Here is a 24,672-nt window from a genome sequence, read left to right on the forward strand (position 1 = left end):
TGCAGCTCTGCTGATGAGCACCTGTAGCCCACTCCGTTCCCCTGCCATAGCTTTTGCCCCATCAGTGTAAATTCCCAGTCTCCCCAGCCTTTGCCAGGTAGGAGTCTGTTATTTTAAAAAGCTCATCAACTGTAGCTCTATGCAGGGCGTATTTGCAACACAAATCTTCACTAAGTGAACCTGAATCTTCGGTGGCTCCTCCTTCGGTGTTGGTCCGTGGACATCACCCTCAGCTGTTTCCAGCTTCCATCTTCATGAGAAGTGGCTTTGTGAGATTGATAACTTTTGTTTATTTTCTTACTATCTCTTTTCTATATTCTGCCCTAACCACTTCATTTGTTCTGATTTAGCTATTTTCTGTGCTTAGTTCACTTACTTATTGCTAGATTCATTAGTTTTCTTTCTCATACGACTCTTGTGTTTAGTAGGCAGCTTCTCGTTCCTAGTTTGTTACTAGCTTTGAGCTTAGCCTAGCTTAGCAGTTAGCTTTATTACAGTCACAGTGAAAGCATCCTCATTAAAATTATGGTTTGTGGTGACTATTCCATAGTTACAGATATGTTGTCTCTATTAGAGAAACGTGTCCGTGAGTCTCGGAGCAGCTTCTTTCGGCTAGGATTACATTAAATGTGACGGGCACTCCAGATAGCCTTAGCCCTGGGCCTAATAGCGGGCCTGCTATCGTTAGCACTAGCTCAGCCTCGTTGGCTGATGTGGCAGAGTTTGTCTCCGTTTACCGGCGTGGGGAGGCTCGCAAGAGCAAGCCACCGGTTGTGTGGCCTGGTCTGCAGTCACCTCTGCCGACTGGAAACCGGTTTTCGCCACTCACCAGCCCTGTTGGCAGTCCTACCGGCCAGCATGCTTCTCCCACCCCTGTCGAAAGAGTCAAGCAATGCATGCTAGTGATAGGAGATCCCAGTACCCACAATATTAGATTACCTTCGCCAGCTTAGGTTCACTGTTTACTCAGGGTGCAGACATCACAGAGGCAGAATCAGGGAACCCAGGCACACAGCACTTTCAGCAATATTGTTATTCATGTCGGCACCAATAATGCTAGGATGAAGCAATCAGAGATCACAAAAGCCAGCCTAGTCAGAACGCTTGAGTTTGCCAGAAAGATGTGTCAGTATCGATTAATTGTCTCTGGTCCCTTACTTGTGAGGGGTAATGATGAGATGTACAGTAGGCTCACCTCAATGAGCTTACTGTACATCTGCTGGCTGGCTCATTACTGTAATGAGCAAGGATTCGGCTTTGTTAATTACTGGCCTTCTTTCTGGGGCTGCTCTTACCTGCTGAAAGCGGACGGCATTCACCCTACTGGGGATAGTGCTGCTCTTTTGTCTAGAAATATAGATAGCTGTTTACATTTAGTTTAACACTAGGGACTTATCATTCAGCAGGTTGCAGGTGATTAGAGAGCCTGCTAGGTTTAAATCTAGTGCAGATGTGGAGTCAAGTAGTGTAATAAACACGTTTAGTCAGGTAATGTCTCATAGTGTAGATTATCAGACTCACAGCTTGATCTATAACATTGAGACCGTCTCTCTACCCTGCTGTGTTGCTCCCAAGCTCTCCTCTCCTACTTGTGTGAATCACAATAATCTAATAATCATTCCTACCACTGGTGGTGGTGAAATGTGCAGCAAAGTACCTAATAATCTACAGAACCAAACATCTAATGTTATCAAAAATGTGACCACATGTCGTCTAAAGCGTTGGTCGCCCAAATTGTCAGCCAGGTGTCCAATTCCAATTAATATTTGACCTATTGGTAGCTCTAAAGTTCTGCCTACTACTGATCACTTCCACAAGATGCTTAAATTTGGTTTCATAAATATCAGATCATTGTCTATCAAAGCCTTACTAATAAATGATGTGATTCTTGAACATAGTTTCGATATGATTGGATTATGTGAAACATGGCTGAAACCAAATATTTTCCTTCCCTTAAATGAAGCTTCCCCACTCTGCTATACTTATGCCCATGTAGCTCGGGCAAATAAACAAGGTGGGGGTGTTGCCTTAATATCTAAATCTAGACAGGAACAGACAACCCTTACGTGCTAGCTAATTCAGCAAAGGTACTACGTAGACACATATGTCAAACGTTTAGGGCTGTCTGACCCCATGGAGAGCCAAATTCCCCTCAAGTAAGCCCCCCCCCCCATGTCCATCAGTCGTACTCACAAATAGATTTCTTTCTAGGAGACAGCAGATTAATTGAACAAATAAGCGCCTGTGAATATCATAGCATTGCCATTTCGGATCATGCCCATTTCTACTGACATTAGTATCAACCCTCCCACCCTTCTCCTTAACCAATGGTATTTCACTTCCTCTTTACTGGCAGAGGACTCATTTAGACAGTTTTTAAATTCACAAAAATAGCGCTCTTTTTTGAGACCAATGACACAATCGATGTCACAAAGGGAACTCTCTGGGAAGCCTTCAAAGCCTATATACGGTGCCAATCCATTTAATATGTCTCGAAAATGATGAAAGCTGACAAGGCCAGGTCGATGGAGATACTTCGGGATCTTCACTGCCTGGACAGTCAATATGCTATTTCCCCCAACTCTGAACTATAAAAAAAAACATTTACAGCTCCATGCCAAACTTGACCTCCTAACTACCCATAAAGCAGAACTTCAACTGCTTAAATCTAATGCTTCTTTGAAATGGGCAACAAGGCTGTGAAAATCTTGGCCCTTCAAGCCAGAGCTGCCATGGCCTCAAGATTAATCCCGAAAATTAAATCTCCTGCAGGAGAGGTTTTCTCAGATCCAGTTAAAATCAATCACAGTTTGCTGCATTTTATTGTGAGATATGAACCTCTGACCTCCCCCTGATTTCTGAGGGGGGCTGGCCTCTTGCACCCAATGTATCTGGCTTCCTGTGTCACAGCGGATTAACTTCAAATTTTTATTATTAACATTCAAAACTCTTCATAATCTATCCTCTGTTATGTCACAGACCTCCTTCAGACTTCCACTCTATCTTGCTTCCTTCGGTCTTGACCAGCAAGTCTATTGGTACTACCAGCCATCAACCTCAGCACAATGGGTGTCAGGGCTTTCTCCTATGCTGCAACCAAACCCTGGAACTCCATTCCCCATCAAATCCGCTTACTGGACTCCATTACAGAATTCAAAACTGCTCTTAAAACCCACCTTTTTTAAACTAGCATACTCACTTTAACAGCATTTAACAGCTTAAAATTCATCTTTTTTTTTAAAATTCCTGATGATGTATGCTCTTTGCTTATTGTGTTTTATTGTTGATTGTGCTAAGGTTTTTTACTGCTTTGTTTTATGGTATTTGATGTAAGGTGACCTTTATTGTCATGAAATGCACCTTTAAATCCATCCATCCATTATCCAAACCGCTTATCCTTACTCAGGGTCGCGGGGATGCTGGAGCCTATCCCAGCAGTCATTCGGCAGCAGGCAGGGAGACACCCTGGACTAGCTGCCAGGCCATCACAGGGCCGACACACACACACACATTCACACCTAGGAACAATTCATTATGGCCTGATTCACCTGACCTACATGTCTTTGAACTGTGGGAGGAAACCGGAGCACCCAGAGGAAACCTACACAGGCATGGGGAGAAAATGCAAACTCCACACACAAGGTCACAAGGTCGAACTACCCTGGGGCTTGAACCCAGGACCATCTTGCTGTGAGGCGACTGTGCTAACCACTGCGCCACCGTGCCGCCGCTTGAACCCAGAACCTTCTTGCTGTGAGGCAACTGCGCTAACCACTGCGCCACCATGCCGCTGCATCTTTAAATAAAATGCATTATTATTATTACTATTATGATTACTATTCACATAGTTTTTGTGGCTACAACTTTCATGGTAGCCCATGCTCTGTGAAGCACATTGTGCTTCCAACTGAATGAAATATGCTACATAAAGTTTTGCTTGCTTGCTTTTGCTAAAGACAATTAAAATTTTTACCTTTCACTGTTACACTCCATTATTAGCACCTGTTAAATCTGTTCCGCTCTATTTTTTCCCCCCTCGGTTTATTTCCCGGGCTTGCACCCCCCCTCTCAGTGCCTCACGCTTATATTTAATTAGGAAGTCACATTGAGATCAACATCTCATTTGCAAGTGAGATCTGAGTACAGAATAGAATAAAAAAATAAATACTGCAATGACATAGCAATATAATAACTGAAGCAACACTGGTACACTGCTGCCTCACAGCAAGAAGGTCCTGGGTTCGAAACCCAGGCCGTCCCAGGTGCTTTCTGCGTGGAGTTTGCATGTTCTCCTCATGTCTGTGTGGGTTTCCTCTGGGTGCTCCGGTTTCCTCCCACCATCAAAAAGACATGCATGTTAGGGTTAATACTCCTGTCTGTGCCCCTGACCAAGGCAATGGAAAGAAGAACTGGAGTTGGTCCCTGGGCACTGCATGGCAGCTGCCCACTGCTCCCAGTGTGTGTATGTGTTGGGATGGGTTAAATGTAGAGGATGGATTTCCCCCATGGGGATTAACAAAAGTAAAAGTAAAATAATGATAAAATAGCAAAGACATTCATATATAGACAGCAGCATGACAAATTATAAATGTAACACTTTACATTAAGTGCATGTAATAAATTTTAGTTAATAGGTAATACGTTCCTTATAAAGACCTTATAAAATGCTTCTTAACATTATTATGTTAACAGAATCGCAATTATGAAAACAGGCTGTGACTTTAAAATAGTGTGGGGGGAAAGAGAATAATCATAAGGGAAAATAGTGAACATACTCCTTGGTTCTGGCAGCTGTTTTGCAAAACGGGTTGATGAACGTCTGGTTCTGAGTGGCAGTGAGCTGCAAAGGGGAGGGGAAAAAATTATTTTTAGTTCACATCAAAAGCTATAGCTATTTCAATAACCAATCAATTTTTCAATTCACATCGATACAAAAAAATGAAGCTAGAAGTGCAACTTTAACTGACATTGTCTTTATGCATGCGCAATAATCCAGGTAAGGAAATCAAGAAAGTTGAATCAGCTCATGTGGATACAAATTGTATTTGATTTAACTGACATTCTGATGCCGAGCAACATGCGAGTGTAATAGTAGAGTGAGTTTAATTTCCACATAACCTACACTGAAAGTGAGAAATTAGGAACATACAGAGGCAAAGACCCATTTTTTTGTCCAATATCACATTTATCACACACACACACACACACACACACACACACACACACACACACACACACACACACACACACACACACAAATCAAAATGAATTTCTGAATAATTTGATATTCTTCACACCTTATCAGATGATTCACACAGTGTCACCTATAAACTGTCAATCACTGGGCTGATCATTAACTTTCAAAAATGTTGACTGCGGGCAGATTTGAAGTTGGCCGCCAGCAAGCGCTGACTCTGCGGCTATGTCAATGTCCAACAGGGACCAACAAGTGAGTGTACAATGCCTCAACCTTCCACCAACTACTTCTAGCTGTTGCTCTGGGAGCTTTAGAGAATGTTGAACATTTGACATTGTATTTAAGCCAGGTCGGGTTCATATTGGAAAAATCATGCACTGATTGTACCTCGGCTGAGCCCACCCTGGCCAACTCGGTTATGTAGAGGTCCAGGATGTGGAACTGCAGGCCACGGGGGACTCCACCGCCACTCTGTAGGATCTGTTCAGTCAGCAGCTCCAGGAATCTGGCAACCAGACTGGGAGAAGGACAGTTACTCAGCTATTATTGGGGGACCATATTGCAACATTTAAAAAATGTACTTCCAGATGGGAGAACATATCTTATGACCCGGACTACAAGTTGCACCGGAATGTAAGTCAGACTCAGCAAAAAACGCATTGTTGTGAGGGGAAAAAAAACCACACACACACACACACATACACACACACAAAAGTCGGTTCGGTGCATAAGTCGCATTTACAGTGGTGCTTGAAAGTTTGTGAACCCCTTAGAATTTTCTATATTTCTGCATAAATATGACCTAAAACATCGTCAGATTTTCACACAAGTCCTAAAAGTAGATAAAGAGAACCCAATTAAACAAAGGAGACAAAAATATTATACTTGGTCATTTATTTATTGAGGAAAATTATTCAATATTAGATATTTGTGAGTGGCAAAAGTATGTGAACCTCTGGGATTATAGTAAAATCCTGCTGATTTTACTATAATCCTAAAATTTTATTTTACTATAAAACTAAAAAATCTAAGCCTGTGACTAGATTTACTGAGCACATGGGTAATGAAAAACTTTTTCTGCATTTCAATAATGAATAAAATGTTACAGAATGAATGAACAATGAGATAAAAAGGGAAATACAAATTTTGGGGTCTGTGCTAGAACTTGTGGTTGTGAAAACAATGTTTTCAAAACTAATACCTGGTTTCCCAGTTCTTCTTCTTCAACACCTCAAAAGTCTGTCTGAACATGAAGCGAACCAGCTGTTGAAAACACAACAAAATGCTTGAAATCACTCATACTATAATACTTAAATCATCATAGAAATTTGCCTTTGGGGAAGTTAAGCCTTAAGATGAAGCATAGTTTAATTATAAATTTAAGTAAGTCTACATTTTTCCCTTTAAAGCAGCAAAGTAAAAGCTACTTTTAGCTGAGGTGGAAAATCATAATTTTCATCATTTTGGATCGACTGTTCACTTGCAATCATGGTGGCTGTCCAAGAAATATCAAAACATTATTTACTTGACACTTTGTCTGACGCTGTCTTATAATCAGAGATAACGCTAATTCTTCATTCTACTAATACAAACCTGGAAAAACTTGTCCATCCGCAACATATCAATGCCAGTCCACTCTCTACTGACAGTCTGCAGGAAACTGCTCAGAAACAAAAACTCTGCAACAAAAAAAGAAAGCAAAACCATAATATCAGAGATTTTTCCTCAATGGTCCAAACTCTCTTTAGTAGCTTGCAGCACTGCAGTGTTTCCCACACATAGACTTTACTTGGACGGGCCGCCCAGGTATATTAACTGCCACCAAGTATATTTGGCATGCCGTTTTAACATTTTTTTTATTTCATATCCATCCAAGAGAACGACGCCATCTGCGATCAATTAACTATTGGACAATGTCCCCTAGCTCTAACCCTCCTGTACCTGTTCGTTCTGCTATCACAAGAAGGGTCTATTGACAATCTCGCACATGCTCTGAAGCGTAACACAGAGACGTTCTCTGGTATCATGTTAGAAGATGCAGACATGGTGGATATTTTACAAGCACAGACCAGGTAAAGCAACTCCTTTTCTACTTTTTGTGTAATTGTTCTCTGACTTTGGTAGTAGCTTCCAAATAAAAAGCGGAAACTATGCTGCATTGATAGCTACAAGGCTCAAGAGTGTATTCAGCACATGTAACTTGACTGTTGCGCAACATGCAGCAAAGTTGCCCTGGCTAAATATAAGAAAGATTATCATTTGTTTTCTTTTTGGGCTATAGCAGTTAGAAAAACACAGAGTAACTTGAGTTAAGGTTAGACTAATATTTTTTCATGCATTTACTTAAGTAAATTTTATCTTTCTTTCAGCACTAAATATATTCACATCTAATTTCTTTATAATTAATTTAAAGCCAAGTGTAGGTTTTTCATCTGTTTTTCAGTTAAAACTGACCTGAGAAACAAACTGAAAGGGGAGAACCTGGCTGAATGTCTGTGAATATTGATAAATAGACCAGCACCAGAGGCGTTCCAACATGCACAGATGTTGGAGCTCTGTGAAAAGCCAAGAAAGATTAAATGTTCTGACAAACAATACCATCTTTGTACACACCAAAGAGTGTTTCATTGTAATTTTTTTTTTTTTTACTTTGTCTTACTATTCCTATGTGGGTAGTGGAGGGGAGGGTTGGCGGGGTTAGAGCTGTGAAATGCATTATGTGAAATTTATAGAAATATTCAATAAATCAAAATATTGTGTTAAAGGTCACACATATTTGATGTTTGCTACATGTACTAGACCATTTTTACCAGCAGGTAATGCCAGCTCTTTCCACTGGCTACCACCACAAGTATATTTCAGACCTGTAGGAAACACTGCACTGTTACATGAAAATTGTGACAATAGGCTTGAGCAACTTACGGCTGTCAACATTTTGGAAGCTGTGTAAAAGGCCAGAGATCTGCTTTGACAGCTCCTCCTGTGGACCAAAAATAAAGCCTGCGTGAATCAAAAAGCCCATTTGGTGGAATCTCCCTCTAGTTTAGCTAAAGAGTGAAGATGCAGGGGAGGAGTGGCTTCTTCCCATCTTTGGATGTCAAGATGTCAAAAAGCAAACTGCATAGAACTCACTTAACAGTCTTACAGGCTTTGACAATAATCAGGTGTATATTTTCCCACAAATTTCTAGACTGGCTTATCTGCGAGAGGAAATGAGCAGAGGATGGGGCTGACAGTCAGACAATGATGAAGCTATGTTAAATATTAGCGATAGGAGAACTTACGGGACGTCATTTGTGTTTTTGTGTCATGATTTTTGTCACCTTCATATTTAAGGACGGAAAAAGGGAAACCGGGGCCCCCTCCTGGAGCCAGACCTGGGAAGAGAGCTCGCCGGCGAACATCTGGTGGCTGGGCCTTGGCTCATGGGGCCCAGCCCGATAAAACAACATGGACCCACCACCCGTGGACCCACCACCCGTGGGTATGAGCATTGGGGTAGGGTGCAATGCAGACCAGGCAGCAGGCAAAGGTGCCAACTGACTTCACTTTTCTGGAGTTGGCCAAGGTGACAGGCACTGGGCAGGTGTGGGGATACTCACAAGTCCCCGGTTGAGCACCAACATGTTGGAGTTCTTCCCGAGGAATGAGAGGGTTGCCTCTATATGACTGCGAGTCACTGGGTGGGCCAGGAAGGCTCCGACTGTTGTGTGTGCTTATGCACCGAATAGCAGTTTGGAGTATCCGCCTTCTTGGAGTCTCTGGGTGGTGTCCTGGATAGGGTTGCGACTATATAGTTCTGGGGGACTTCCAACGCACACGTGGGCAATGATGGAGAAACCTGGAGGGGCGTGACTGGGAGGCGCAGCCTTCCCAATCGGAACCCAAATGGTGCCTTGTTATTGGACTTATGCGCGACTCATGGATTGGCCATAACAAACACCATGTTCAAACATAAGGTAGTTCATAAGTGTACTTGGTACCAGAACACCTTAGGCCGAAGATCAACGATAGACTTTGTGGTCATATCATCAGATCTGCAGCTGTATGTTTTGGACACTCGGGTGAAAAGGGGCAGAGCTGTCAACTGATCACCACCTGGTGGTTAGTTGGATCAGATGGCGGGGAAGGCTGTCAGACAGACCTGGTAAACCCAAACGTGTAATGAGGGTGAACTGGGAACGTCTGGTAGGGGCCCCTGTCCATGAGGTCTTCAACTCTCACCTCCGGAAGAAGTTCTCATGTATCCTGAGGGAGGCTGGGGACATGGAGTCTGAGTGGGCCATGTTCAAAGCTTCTATTGTAGATGTGGCAGGTAGAAGCTGTGGTCATAAGTGCCTGTCAAGGTGGCAACCTAAGAACCTGCCGGTGGACACGGGTGGTGAGGGAAGCCGTCAGGCTGAAGAAGGGCTTTCAGGCTTGGTTGGCCCAGGGGTCTTCTGATGCAGCAGAATATATTTGCATCTTTTTGGCACTCTGTCCCACCATTGTCGTAGCCTCCTCTTGGATGCATGCTTATGGCCTCAATCTGGTAGCTGGTTAATGGTTAAAAAGGTTAACGCCCAGAAACGTCCTGTACACAGTAAAATAAGAAAATACAGGCAGAGGACAGGGTCTCTGCAGATACAGACACCACCACACACATCTAGTGGGTCACAAATTATGATTGAGAGGGATTATTTTTGCATGAGTCTATACATTGATTTTTAGGAAAATTCTACTCGTTCTACCTTTAAGGTCACCCTGGTCTTTCCAAAACAGTGGCCTCTATTCTTTGTCCATTGCATCATATGCTTTTGCATTGATTTTGTTCTAAAAGTCAAAAAGAGCAGCCAATAATACCTGAAGCAGTACTTTGTCCTGCATCCAAAGGCAATAGAAGAGACCCTTCCATAGTTTGAGCACCTCATCATTTGTGAATCCACCTGCATACAGAAAAGTGGTAAGGTAGAGAACTTGAAATGCACTACCTATGAAACAGTATGTGTGGCATCCTCTTATCCACACTATCGAGTGTGTCCAGCATCTGACAAATAAGCAAGTTTGGGACGTGGTCGCAACAACAAAATTAAGGACGTTTTCACAGAGCTGAGTTACAAGGCAGCTCGAAAATGACACGTCTATTGTAGTTGCAGTGAAACTTACATCTATATCGCATGCTGATTTGAGCCTGTAGTCTACTGACTCCACACGTGTATACTACAATTTGATTTGATATATTCCATTATGCCGGTACAATTAAGTTACATCCAAACTAACAGTTGTAATTTAAATAGTTTCTCATTACTCTGTACTGACGGCTACTCATTAATGACTATGTACCAATGAGATTGTTAAACAGACACATTTCCGAACCTGAGGATAGTGTTTCCTTATGACAGCTCGCCTAGCTAGCTTTGGTAACGATCACTAGTTAGCATGACGATGGTAAGGTGTTTTACCTTCGGCTTTTTGTGACCTGAGACCAACATATTTTCTTAACTTCTTCATCGCCTTCGTCCGAATCGGCTTTTGATTGGAGGCTAATCTCTGAGCAAGCTGAATCTCAGGTTCTTGTAACGGCGCCATGTCCTCGGCAACTCACGTGGAAATACTTCGGCCCTGTAGCTCCTACTTTGCTCACATTTTTCTCCCCAGCGACGCATAAAGATGACGTAGTCAACCTCTGTATTACATCGCGTCCTGCACAGTACCACAGGATGGCGATGTCATTGCACGATCCGTACTGCAAACTCGATTTATCTAACGCACTTCAACGATCCTAATTTCTCCAGCAATGAACAATGTCATTAATTTGCTCATTATTTTAGCCAAATTCTATATTCATGAAATGGAAAATGTTGAATAAGCTATCATCTTATATAACATTTAAACAAACAAATTTAAGCATATATCTTCAAACTCTACTACATTTAAAAAACCGTAATCAGAAATTAACCAAAACTGTCAGCGTATGCACACTGTTCAGGATTATAAGTAAATCTCTTGTGTGGGTCCATATGTTGTTGTTGTTGTTGTTTGTTGTTGTTGTTTTTTAGCTTCTTTTATTCTGTTTGTACATTTCTGGCATGAAACTAATTACCCTGGTCTTCTTTCTGTTCTACGTTTTGTCAAATTGAAACGTTAAGAGAATATTTCTCAATAAAAAAGAAAATAATTTGTTTAACGCACACGCGCTAGTTCGGCTCCTGCTGCCGCTGCTGCTGCTTCTTCTTACTCTTCTCTTCTTCTTCTTCTTCGAATAGGCGCGATCTCTATACAACTCAGACGATGGTCTCACAGTGTCCTCTGTCAGCCCCACACTCGCCCCTTAATGGTTGACAACTTAAAATTTGTCGACAGAACCTGCAATAATCTCTTTATCAGAAACTCTCTGTTGAAGATATGTTATCCTAACCCTTTAAGAAGGAATTATATTTTAGACATGTACTCAAATTTGAATGCCCATAAAATTAGAAAAAGATACATTTCATTCCCTATCCCCTCCAAAGCCAGAGGTTCACTTCAAGATAATTAATGATATTAACCCCTCCAGTGAATTTATATGATTAAAATTTAATGTAGACTGTTATATCTGCCAATTCTGCAAGACAGACATGGAAACAACGGATCATTTATTTTTCCACTGTAACACAACTTATAAATTTTGGTATAATTTGTATGTATGGATGAAGTCTAGCATTAGTGCTTTACCGCCATTTCTACTAGTAAGTGTCAAATTTGGAATGTTTATGGAGGATAGAAATATAGAATTCTTGTTGAATAATGTGATTATTTTGGCAAAATATTTCATACACAAATGTAAATATTGCAAAACGCATCCCTGTTTAGCAGCCTTTAAAACCGAATTAGTAACTTTGTCCAAATCTCTAAAATGTATGAAAAACAGAAATGCCCAAATACTAGTCTTTGCATTTGAACAATTTACTGTAATGTAACCCCTGGAATATTGCATTGTCCTATTTCATTTTATTTTATCTCTTTTTAATTTACCTTTTCTGTTCCCTTGTTTTGTTCTCATTGTCTTTGACATATTTGGTGTACTGTTCTTAGTATACTGGCTTTGTTTGATGTGTTTGTATATTTGAAGTCTTGATTTAAAAAAAAACAAATCTTCTTCTTCTTCTTCTTCTTCTTCTTCTTCTTCTACTTCTCCTTCTTCCGTCTTTCGGACGGACTACAAATTAACGTTAAAGGTGCATGCCGCTATCTACTGGGTCACCTCTGATCCCTCACATCCTGCTCGTTACCTCTTCCGGCTCCTTCCCTCAGGGAGGCGCTGCAGGTCACTGTCAACTAAGACTAAACCCTTCGCAAACAGTCCCCCCCCCCCCGATTTCCTCCCTACAATCCCCTCCTCACACACCATTGGCATAAATACCACCATTCACTGTTATGCCTGATATAGTTATTGTGTAACTGTATTGTTCGTGATAATATGTGGAGTGTTGTCCATGTATGTATTGTGCTGCAGAGTGTAAAGTGTACCAAAACAAATTCCACCGGCCTTGGTCGTGTGGCTAATAAAATTATCTATCTATCTATCTATCTTGTACTGGAATGTGTAACACCATGACTATAAAGTTGGAATATGGCTATTAAACCTGTTTCGTTTAAGTATTCAAATAAAGCCCTTTGCACCAGTGTAAACTACTAATAAGACACGTTAGCCCCTAGCTAACGGGTCTGACCCTTTAGCCGAGCGGTTAGTGATGTCGCCTTGTGGTGCAGTACACCCCGTATCGAATACACCAGTAATTGTTTGTCCCCTGTCTCTAACAGACCTTTGATGCTCCACTCCCTTCCCATATCCACCACCCTGCCCTTCAGTCTTTCTCTTTCTACACAGAACTTCTTACAACCTATCAGCACACGTTCGACTGTTTCCTTGCAATTACAAAAGTCTAACATTTATCCGACACGGTCTTTTTCATTGTGTATATAGTAGCACTGAGTCCTGTATGTCCTAATCTCAACCTAGAGAAAATAACATCTTCTTTCCTACATTTACCTCGATTATTTCTCACTTTGACAGACTTATGAAATTTGTAATAATCTCTAGCCTTCGTGTCATTATTCCAGATTTCCTGCCACAATTTCATTTGTGATTTTGGTTCTGATCTAATGAAACACATTTCTAAAATCTCATTATCATTTTGGTTTAATGCACTTTTTGCAAGCTTATCTACAACCTCATTTCCCTTTATTCCAGGGGTCTCAAACTACTGGCCAGCGGGCCACATCCAGCCCACAAGGGAATTTTGTGCGGCCCGCGCTATGTTTTACATTTATTAAGATATCCGGACCGCGTATCCATTTTGCATACTATTTTAGTGTTTTTTTCCCCCTAACGTTTCTTTGTTTCTAGTACTAAGTACTCAGTTAAGATTAGTTGTGAGGCCAGGTGCAGATGATGTAGCCTAATGTCAGTTTTACAGCACTCTCTCTCTCTCTCGCTTACACACACACACACACACACACACACACACACACACACACACACACACACACACACACACACACACACACACACACACAGTAGCCACTGGCAACGCGAGTGCATAAACCCAGTAGGCTAGGCTAGCCCACTGTGAAATATCTCACGTGAGCTTGCTAACGTAAATTGTTGACTGCTTGCAGATGGGTTGTAAAAATGTCACTTTCAAAAGCCAAAAGAAAAGTTGACCAAGAGCACCGACAGTTCCAAGAGAAATGGACATGCGACTACTTCATCGCTGAATTTAATGCATCCGCGATCTGTATAATTTGCAAGGAAAAAGTTGCCATCCTGAAGGGTTTCAATCTGAAGTGATATTACACCAGTAAACGTGCATAAAAGTATGATCGGAGAGAAAGGCAGCACGCTTTCAAAAAAGTCTGTCCTGTCAGCAGAGCATTTTTCACAAAGCCAAAAAAGACTGACACAGCTGTCTAAACTAGCTATGTGGTAAGCGAAGCAATAGCGAAGGCTGGCAAGCCATTTATGGAGGGACAGCTTCTGGGAGACTGCATGCTGCAGGTAACGAATATCGTTTGCCGGGAGAAGGCATCTTTATTCAGAAACATCAGTCTAATACAATGGTAGCACAGATCAGACAATATTTACAGACAGTTGTGCACTAAAGCAAACAATTTCATGCACTATTCTTTGGCACTTAATGAAAGCACAGATGTAAATGACAATGCTCAGCTCACTATATTTGTAAGGGGTATCAATGACCGTTTTAAGTTAACAGAACTGCTAATTTTATATCCAGTGCAGGGAAAGTCTACAGCTAAAGATATATTTCAAGTGCTGTGCAATGCAGTTGAGGGTGCTGGTCTACCCTTGAATAAATTGACTGGAATCACCATCGATGGTGCCTTGTCAATGACGGGAAGAAAAAATAGGCTTGTGGCACTGATTCAAAGAAAGCTGGAGGAAGAGAATGTAGATCCCGCAATTGCATTGCACTGCATCATTCACCAGCAGGCACTCTGCAGCAGATACTTGAAATTTTACAGTGTTATAACTATTGTGGTGAAATGTATCAATTACACCAGATCAAGAGGTTTAGAACACTGCCAGTTCTTGCATTTCTAGTGGAAATAGATGCAACATATGGAGATGCGTTGTACTTTACAGAAGTATGCTGGTTGAGCAGGGGCAGTGTCTTGAAAAGGTTTTTTTGAATTGAGGGAGGCAATCAGAGAATTCATGAAAGAAGGCAGGCTACATGTTCCTGAGCTTGATGATCCCAAATGGCTCATGGATTTAGGTTTCTTAGTTGATATCACACAGGCACTTAACACTCTTAATTCAAAACTGCAGGGACCAGACCAACTTGTCAGTGGACCATTTGATAATGTGAAAGCCTTCTCTGTGAAACTCAGATTATGGAAAACACAACTCACAGAGAAGAGATTTGTCCACCTCCCAACATGCCAGTCAATTATTGATGATGGTGCCAGTCACTGCTGATGAGTATGTGACTGCCACTGATAATCTGCAGCAGGAGTGTGAGCATCACTTTTTTGAGTTTAAGATGCACAGCGCCACTTTCCAGTTATTCGCGGACCCCTTCTCCTTAGATGTGAACAGTGCTCCAAGCATCAAAGGTTGAACCAGTTCATCTGGGTACAACATGAACCCAAGCGCTCCAAACACATTTCAAATGGCGCTCACAGACTTGCAGTGAGTTCAAGGCAAAGTTCAGAGAGGCACAATGAAAGCAAGAGATGCTAGGACAGTTTCTCAGAGAGCTTCCCAAAACATTCCTACAGTTATCCAAACTGTTCAGGCAGCTCATGTGTCTTTTCAGCAGCACTTATCTGTGTGAGAAACTGTTCTCAACTATGAACTTCAATAAATCAAAGCAAAGGTCCAGATTGACCAATGAACATCTCCAGGCTGTCCTCAGGGTGTCCACTGCCCTGTCCCCGAAAGCAAATGTGCCTCACCTGTGTCAGCAGAAGAAGTGCCAGGTTTCTGGCAAGAAGTAGGCAAAATATGTAGGCCTAGGCCAGGCTACACTGTGTACATAGTTACCTATTCAAGTGAAAACTCTGAAAAAATGTGAGATAATAATAAAAAAATGATGTGAAGGTTATATAGTCGAACTGTTTTTTCTTCATCCCTATTGCACTGGCCCTCCTCCATAAGACTACCTGTCAAGTGGCCCCCAGGTCATTTGAGTTTGAGACCCCTGCTCTATTCATACATGTGCCGGTATCCAGTTAAGATGGCAGACTTGAACTGTAACATTAAGTACAGAACAGAAAACACCACCCCACTGCACATTTTCCATCTATCTGTGTGCTAAACCTGTCAAAAAAAAGAAAAAAAGACAAATATTGTAGAGTGGTAGAGTGTATGTTTATTGTTGCAACGCTGCAAAAAAAATTGTGTAGGAAAGGCTGCAACGTAACAGAGAGGACTGTAGATCTGAATCACAGGGCACAAATAATCAGGTCAGCTGCAAGGCTCCCTTACTGAGGCTGCTTCTTTCTTGTGATCTGTCAAACATACAGCAACACAGGCGACACACACACACACACACACACACACACACACACACACACACACACACACACACACACACACATTTGGGGTTTAGTACAACAGTTTTTATTTATTTTTCTTCTGGCAAAGCAGACAGGTGGTAGTTGAGGAGGGGTTGTACTGCTCCCACCGTGATGTTAACATCTATACATCAATGGGGAGGATGTGGCTGATTAATACATGTAACCACTGGCAGGGTTCCAACAAAACTGTGTCTATCAAGTCCTTTGTGTTTATTATAGTTTCAGTGTCCACTGTTTATCAGCAGATATATTACATTTCAACAATTTTTTTTATGAGACCTGCAACCTGCTCATTTATTCAGGTGGGACAAAAGTAATAAAAACCCAAGGGGTTCATAAAATACCTCACCTAAAATCAAAAACAAGGAATAAAGATGACGAATTAGACAGAGCGAATCCACACACACACACACACACACACACACACACACACACACACACACACACACACACACACACACACACACACACACACACACACTTGCTTGCACACAAAGACAAATAAAACACAATCAGACTGGAAGGCAGGAGTCAAAATATATGACAGACAGCACAATAATAGCAGTGGAACATCATTCATAACCTCACAAGGAAATTAAACAAAAACAAACTAACAAAAAAGCTCTACTTTGGTCACAAGTAGGAGAGTATGTGCATGTATGTGTGTGTGTGTGTGTGTGTGTGTGTGTGTGTGTGTGTGTGTGTGTGTGTGATGTGCACATTTCTTTTGATCACTAGGTTGCCTTATGACAAATATATTTCACCTGGGGTCTGAAGTGTGACACACTTTGGGATCCACTTAAGTACCATGGTGGAGTCAGCCTCATCCTCGCTGCCTTCAATCTCTTCCTGCCACGGATAGAGGAAAAATTAGCTGGTGGTGACTGGACAAACCTTTTCTTTTTTTATATACAGAGAAGAAATCATTTTAAAACTTTGAATCTTGATTAATGATATGGCTTTTAGTAGCTTACATGCAGTATGTGTTAATTACATTGACTCTGTACATTTTAGTTCCTCTAGAGAGCATCCTTCAATGAGCACAATAAGAGAAGAAGCTTCAACAAGCTTGATCACCTGTTTTGGAGAAAACCAATACTTAGGCATTAGAGTAAGATCCATAAAATGTAGTTTGATTTTCATGATGTCTTGTGGAAAAAAAATACAACTAGGAATGATTTTCAAACATATTTCAGTTGGATTTCTTGTCTGCACAGCCCTTACACATTTGGGCACTTTCACTCCCTCGGGGTAAACACAGTTCTTGCGATGTTGTCAGTAACCACTCGTGCACTTGTAGTGTATTATGATGCTGTATCAAATTGATTTGATTTTCCTGTAAGCTGAAGTGAAATTATAGGAGGACTCTGTGGCAAACCAGATTGGGACTAGGAGTGGGTCAGGAGGTGAGCAGAACCAGGAGTTGTCCAGCAGCTCAATCAGGCACATCTGTGCCAAATCAATATCTTCAATCATACAGGAGCACAGAGGGAGGGAGGCCTCTGGCCTGACAATCTCCTGGGAACACCAAGGCTCTTATAAAGAAAAGCTTCCTGAAAAGCCTTTCCTTTTTCTCCCAAAAGTGATGGGGAGGGGGTATAAAGTTTCCAGCGACGTGGGAGGGACCTGGGGTATTCATTTGTGGAGTTGGGTTGTTGTTGCCAATTAAAAATAGACTGAAACTGAAGCCTCTGTTAAAGAATGCTCATTTATCACAACCTCTTTTTTGTTTTTGTTTTTTGGATTTTCCCCTTTTTTCTCCCCAATTGTATTTGACCGTTTACCCAATTCTTCTGAGCCATCCCAGTCGCTGCTCCACCCCCTCTGCTGATGTGGGGAGGGCTGCAGACTACCACGCCTCCTCCAATATATGTGGAGTCGCCAGCCGCTTCTTTTCACCTGACAGTGAGAAGTTTTCGCCAGGGGGACATAGCGCGTGGGAGGATCGCGCCATTCCCCCAGTCCCCCCCCCCCCCCCCGAACAGGCGCCCTGACCAGCCAGAGGAGGCGCTAGTGCAGCGACCAGGACACACACCACATCCGGCTTCCCAGGGATGCCCGACCAAGCCAGCGGTAATATGGGGATTCAAACCTGTGATCCCTGTGTTGGTAGGCAACGGAATAGACTGCCACGCCACTCACCACGCCCACAATTTCCTTTTATTATGTGTTTTATTTTTGTTGGGCAGGTTTGTAGCTGTTTGTGGCACAAGGCAGGTATTGAGATATCTTAAACACCAGGTGGCACACTACTCACATATGAAGGTGAGGCAACGTACCAACACATTACTAACTTATTCACTGGCATGCATCCTGATGCACTTCACAGACTGCAGAGGTAGTCATTGTGGATTTGCACTCTCAACTTTCATCTAAATTGCATTAGCACTGTGGTTTTTTTTAACTGATTCTTTTGAGGTTAGAGCGACATTGCTGTAGTGCGGCATCACTCATGTATAGAAGGGAAACTCCATAAAAAATTACATATACATGCTGTTGACTGTCAAAGTCATATACACTTTTAAAACAGGAAAGTACACCGATCAACCAAAACACTAAAACCACTGACAGGTAAGTGAATGACATTGATTATCTCATTACAATCACACCTGTTAAGGGATGGGATATATTAAGCAGCAATTGAAAAGTCAGTTCTTGAAGTTGATGTGTTGGAAGCAGGAAAAATGGGCAAGCATAAGGATCTGAGTAACTTTGACAAGGGCCAAATTATGATGGCTAGACGACTGGGTCAGAGCATCTCCAAAACGGCAGGTCTCATGGGGTGTCCCCAGTATGCAGTGGTCAGTACCTACCAAAAGTGGTCCAAGGAAGGATGACAGGGTCGTGGGTGACAGGGTCATGGGCCTCCAAGGCTCATTGATGCGCATGGGGAGCGAAGGCTAGCCTGTCTGGTCTGTTCCCACAAAAGAACTACTGTAGCTCAAATTGCTGAAAAAGTTAATGCTGGCTATGATAAGACAGGTGTCAGAGCACACACTGCATCACAACTTGCTGTGTATGGGGCTGTGTAGCTGCAGACCGGTCAGAGTGTCAATGCTGACCCCTGTCCACCACAGAAAGCATTTACAATGGACACCTAAGTGTCAGAAATAGACCATGGAGCAATGGAAGAAAGTGGCCTGGTCTGATAAATCATGTTTTCTTTTACATTATGTGGATGGCCAGGTGAATGTTTACCTGGGGAAGAGATAGCACCAGGATGCACTATGGGGAGAATGCAAGCTAGCGGAGGCAAAGTGATGCTCTGAGAAATGTTCTGCTGGGAAACTCTGGGTCCTTGCATTCATGTGGATGTTACTTTGACATATACCACCTACCAAAACATCGTTGCAGACCAAGTACATCCCTTCATTGCAACGGTATTTCCTGATGGCAGTGGCTTCTTTCAGTAGGATAATGCGTCCTGCCACCCCGCAAAAATTGTTCAGGAACTGTTTGAGGAACATGACAAAGAGTTCAAGGTGTTGCCTTGGCCCCCAAATTCCCCAGATCTCAGTCCGATCAAGCATCTGTGGAATGTGTTGGAAAATCAAGTCCAATCAATGGAGGTCCCACCTCACAACTTACAGGACTTACAGGATCTGTTGCTAATGTTTTGGTTCCCGATACCTGAGGACACCTTCAGAGGTCTTGTGGAGTCCATGCCTTGACAGGTCAGAGCGGTTTTAGCAGCGCATGGGGGGATCTACACAATATTAGGCAGGTGGTTTTAATGTTTTGGCTGATTGGTGTATGTGTGCACTTAAAAAACATGATGAAACGGCTACAATTGTTATCACTACCACTGCAACTACTACGGCTACAGCGATAAAATAGAATAGAATAAGTCAAAACTATAGAATTCAACCATTACTACAACTCTATAGAATAGAATTACTCCTATCAAAAACACTCAAAACTATCATGCAAGAGATCAGAATTGCTGAGTGAAATATTCTACTGACAAAGGGCATATAACATCAGCAGGCTTATATAGAGGATGGTGGGGGGGCACCTCTTGTTCTCTGCTTGTTGCCTCTAAGGTGGAATAGGCCTGTGTACCCTGGGGAGGGCAACTTTGACTTGCACACTTTCACATTTTTGACATTCTCTTCATTAGACGCAGGCTAACCAAAAAAGTCATGGTTATATTTTGCCTTTTGTCACAAATTCTGTGGTCCTTGAGTACTTTGCCGACAAAGCTTCAAGTTTGGTATTCAAAGCATATCTCTACTACAACAATATTTACGTTATAATGAGGAAAGAAATTATGGTCTTCCTTATGATGTTGATCAAACGATTGGATACAATGAAATACAATAAAGGACGTGTGTTTCTGCTGGATTACCTCACTCTTTTGAAGGTATTCACCATGCTGCTCACACCCAATGTTGAACACATACTTCCCGAGGCCACACGGCTGCAAAACAAAGGACTGATATTGACATCTCTTAGATAAGAGTCATACAGGAGGTTCCTTGACAGTGAACTTGGCAGACAAACCAACACAGAAACTAGTATGACTAGTGTCTTGATGCATGCTCAATAATCATAGTAATCATACTAGTATGACTAGTATTGTTAAATTATCATAACTAAAGCTTGAAATAAAGAGCTTCAAAAATAAAATCATGCTGTAACTATACTTATTAGGATCAGCCAAGTTGATGTAGAGAACATGTACAATTCCAATTAAACAATTAGCTAAGAGGACTGCTGCATATACAGTAAAAAAGCACTAAGAAATAGTTTGTAACAAATAACTTCTCTGGCAGTTGCTGAACTGTAGAAGTCAATCCTGTAGAAGTCAACTCAATCAGATTGCATCAAAAACCACCCTAGTGAGGCCACAATAAATCAAATGCTGTTGAAGAAAAACTAAAACTTTCAAATGGCAACAGACCCAGCCAGATCTGATGGGAAATCAGCAGAATCAATGACTTACACTGTTGTTGACAAAGTTACCCTGATATCTGTGGTTCAAATGGATTATCTCTCCAGCTGACTCCATCTTGCCCTTCACCCACGACCCTTTGTACTTTGAGCCAGTCTCATGGTAGTGGTATATCCCCTGGCCGTGTCTTACAACAAGAGAGCAGCGACAAGATGTAAGCATATGACTCTTTAAAAAAAAGTCATTATTTTGTAAATTCATCTAGACAATCAAGAAATGATTTTAAAATCCCACTGTTGTTGAAGCACTACATGGTCTTGCTCCTGCTTATTTTTCTAATTTCCCCTTCTCATATAATCCCACCAGTTGCCTCATATTTGCCAGTCAGGGGCTCTTGGCTGTCCTAGGACACAGGCTAAAAAAATATGGGTGACAGGGTTTTTGCTGTGATTGGTCCAAGACTGTGGAATAGTATTCACCAACACATCAGATCAGCTGAATCTGTTGAAATATATTAAAACTTTAAAATATATTTTCATTCTCTGGCTTATTCTCTGGCTTTCCAAAATGTCTGAAATAAAAATAACTTAAGATATTTTTGTGCTCTTACAATTTTTTCTTACTCTCTTTTATTTATTTCTCTTGTTATGTGAAGCATATAGCGCTATAGAAATAAAGCTCTTCTATGCTACTTCTGACCCACTTGTACAGTAATAAGCCTAACCATCTTTGGAGTTTTTCTCCAGCCTGTTTTTTTTTTAATGAACAGCAGGACATTTATTCTACTTGTGTATTTTTCTGTTACTGTGAGTTTGAAGTAAGGTAGCTCATTGTGAGTCATGTTATAAACAGAGAGAACACACTTCTGAATGTAATTTGATTTCATGCCAAAAGGGCTACCACTTCTCAGCAAAATGACACAATGTCATACACACAATGTCTTTAAGCAGAAAAGGAAAAATCTTGGCATACCTAACAATTTCTGTGGGAGATTATCTGTGTACTTAAATTCACAGATACTCTTCCACATCCCCTCCTATGTAGTCAAAATATCTAAACTGGTAAGTAAGCCAGCAATGAGAAAGTCATGGGTATCTTTCTGTAATAAGCACAAAGAGCAAGAACTAACAATCACAAATAGGTACAATCAGCATGTGGCCTAGCAGAACCCTGCTAACATCCACAGCATATCTACACACCCTGTATTTGTGATTCTGACCCCTAAATGTAGGATTACATACCTCATGTGACACAGCCACTCCCCATCATAGGTGTCCCCATTTGGGTATGTGTAAACACCATGACCCTGCCGCAGGTCTTTAACCCAGGACCCTGAAAGGAAACGGAGCAGGGACATGACAACAGCAGATGTTGCACTGAACTAAGTGTCAGGGGCTAACTTTCTCATTTGGATTTCCATCTGAAAAAGTTCAAATCCTTTGCAGGAGGGTATTCTAGCTGTGAATATATATGTCAACATTTTGCACGCACACAGTTATGAATTATAGAACTTGGCAGCAAGCTTTGTTTTTTGTTTTTATTGTGCAGCAGCCCTTTGCTATTAACTATTATACCTTCATATTTGGACCCATCAGGGTAGTAGAAGGTGCCTTGTCCATGTTTCTCATTCTGGTAATAGTCTCCCAAATATCTGGCTCCATTTGCAAAGCGATATGTCCCCTGTTAGACAAATTCAACATCAGAATCAAAGATAACTGACTCAAAGAAGCTCTACTGTCTTGGTGTTTCATACATGTCAAAGTTGTTTGGAAAGACTGAATTTAGCATTGATTACCACTGCATCAAAGTGAATGTCAGCAACAACATTCATTGAGAACTAAAGAGAACTGTGTGTAATGACGGTTTTGATAAAAACACAATTTTCCACAAAGGGCAATATTTTACCTTTTTATGCACATGTGTAGGATAAGGATAGTGTCATGAAATTACAACACGAGCAGCAAATCACTCTTTGATTTTTTTTTAAACTACTCAATAAACTTTATCTTTCCTACCTGTCCAGACCTTTTGCCATTCTCGTACATGCCCTGATAAGTGTCTCCGTTGGGTAGCACAGCTCTCCCGACACCATGCCTCTCTCCAGCTTCATTTCTGTCGCCTTCATATTCCTGCCAATCAATTAAAGAATGGATGAATAGTGAATAAGCAGAGACCCAGAGAGAGACCCAGAAATAGATAGACAGACAGACAGATACACATAGAAATGAATACAAGCTCTGTAAAACACCCAAACACACACGCGCACGCACACACGTTTGGGTTTCTATACTTGTGAAGATCCTTCACTGACTGATCTTCACAAGTATAGAAAGATTGCAGTAAGGTTTATTGCAATGTCAGCCTAATCCTAGTTCTAATTTTAACCCTAAACCCGTTTTTAGCTTAAAATAGACCCTTAAAGAAGTGAGGACCACCCAAAATATCCGCGCTTAACATAAATGTCCACACTCTTATGGTTAAAAACCAATTGTTCCTCACAAGAATACACACACAGAGTGGTTCACCCATCGAGGTCACTTAGATGAGCGATGAACTGTTTCTACCACTGAACATTGTGTCCAGATGAACTGATTCAACTTTCTGTGATTTCCTTACCTGGATTATTGAGCCTACGTAAAGACACAGTGAATACCTATCAATGACTGATCTTCTACAGCTAGCTAGTATAGCGCTAAAACCTGCCAAGCCAACTAAACGGCCAAACGAAAAATAATTTCAGGCCGCAGGCGAGTTCGCTTACCCCGAGGTAACCACGTTCGTCATCAAAATCTTCAGATCCCGCGTCGGACATGTTACTTATATTAATACTTTTGTTTGTTTATGCGACGTAAAGTTTACTGTGAAAGCGACACCCAAGGAAACGGAGAGATGCTCGGTCAACTCCTCTCCCGCTAGCAGATTGTTTACGGTTGCTATGATAACAGTGTGAGACGTGATCTCACGTGACCGGGCAAAAGAACCAGCAAACAATTCTTCAAGTCTGTCATCGCCTTAAATTACCAAACTTATAAACTAACTTTATAAATCCAAATATGACAAAAAGTAAAATAAATAATTTTTCTTCCGAGCCCATGCTTGCAGGACGAGTCATTTTCAGCTACACCCTGGCATGGAACACAAGGCAGCACTGTAGCGTTCCCCATTATTTACCCAATATGAATATCAATCAATCAATTAGTCACATTTTGTTTAGATAGCAAATTTCGTACATTAGAATGCAATTCAATGCGCTTTACATGAGGTAAAAGTGCACAGATAAAAAGGTAATCATAACAGAACAGAGGGGACAAATGAAAAAAAAGAAAATGTGTACCTTGATGAAACAGAGTATGAATAGATTAAAATGAAAATAAGATGTGATTAAATCTTTATATATATATATATATATATATATATATATATATATATATATATAATTACTTTGAAATCTTGGAGCCATGCAAATTTTAAGAAGACAATAACTAAGCAGGCTAGGAAAATTATGGCTGACCCCTCT

The 24,672-nt window shown here is 41.4% G+C and overlaps 2 protein-coding genes across 3 annotated transcripts in view; both read right to left on the bottom strand.

The window, feature by feature from the left end:
* The window catches only part of rrp1 (ribosomal RNA processing 1), a 31,485-nt gene extending 20,664 nt beyond the window's left edge, over positions 1–10,821 (bottom strand). For both annotated transcript variants that reach the window (XM_056289500.1, XM_056289501.1), the window contains exons 1-7: positions 10,639–10,821; positions 10,040–10,122; positions 8,120–8,177; positions 6,791–6,876; positions 6,399–6,460; positions 5,585–5,714; positions 4,776–4,840 (exon numbers count right to left, since the gene is read on the bottom strand). In XM_056289500.1, the coding sequence (XP_056145475.1) occupies positions 4,776–4,840; positions 5,585–5,714; positions 6,399–6,460; positions 6,791–6,876; positions 8,120–8,177; positions 10,040–10,122; positions 10,639–10,765 (611 nt within the window). In that variant the 5' untranslated portion in view covers positions 10,766–10,821. The remainder of the gene's footprint in view (positions 1–4,775; positions 4,841–5,584; positions 5,715–6,398; positions 6,461–6,790; positions 6,877–8,119; positions 8,178–10,039; positions 10,123–10,638) is intronic.
* Positions 10,822–16,058: 5,237 nt separating this feature from the next.
* On the bottom strand, positions 16,059–23,990 carry rsph1 (radial spoke head component 1). Its single transcript, XM_056290104.1, has 8 exons — positions 23,917–23,990; positions 23,171–23,284; positions 22,730–22,835; positions 22,397–22,487; positions 21,207–21,342; positions 20,610–20,681; positions 17,026–17,110; positions 16,059–16,192 (listed from the first exon to the last, which is right to left on the bottom strand). Exons 1-8 carry the CDS (start codon positions 23,965–23,967, stop codon positions 16,149–16,151), a joined length of 699 nt encoding a protein of 232 aa, XP_056146079.1. The 5' UTR covers positions 23,968–23,990; the 3' UTR covers positions 16,059–16,148.
* Positions 23,991–24,672: the final 682 nt, after the last annotated feature.

Source organism: Lampris incognitus, chromosome 11 (genome assembly GCF_029633865.1).
Source record: "Lampris incognitus isolate fLamInc1 chromosome 11, fLamInc1.hap2, whole genome shotgun sequence".
In the NCBI taxonomy this organism is placed as follows: Eukaryota; Metazoa; Chordata; class Actinopteri; order Lampriformes; family Lampridae; genus Lampris; species Lampris incognitus.

Excerpts from the sequence above, each read along its gene's own strand:
- rsph1 (XM_056290104.1), bottom strand. The coding sequence starts at position 23,967 with ATGTCCGACGCGGGATCTGAAGATTTTGATGACGAACGTGGTTACCTC. Across the intron at positions 20,682-21,206 it reads GTAACTTTGTCAACAACAGT|CCGTGTGGCCTCGGGAAGTA; the intron begins GTAAGTCATTGA and ends TTTGTTTTGCAG. Across the intron at positions 17,111-20,609 it reads AATACCTTCAAAAGAGTGAG|GAAGAGATTGAAGGCAGCGA; the intron begins GTAATCCAGCAG and ends TATCCGTGGCAG.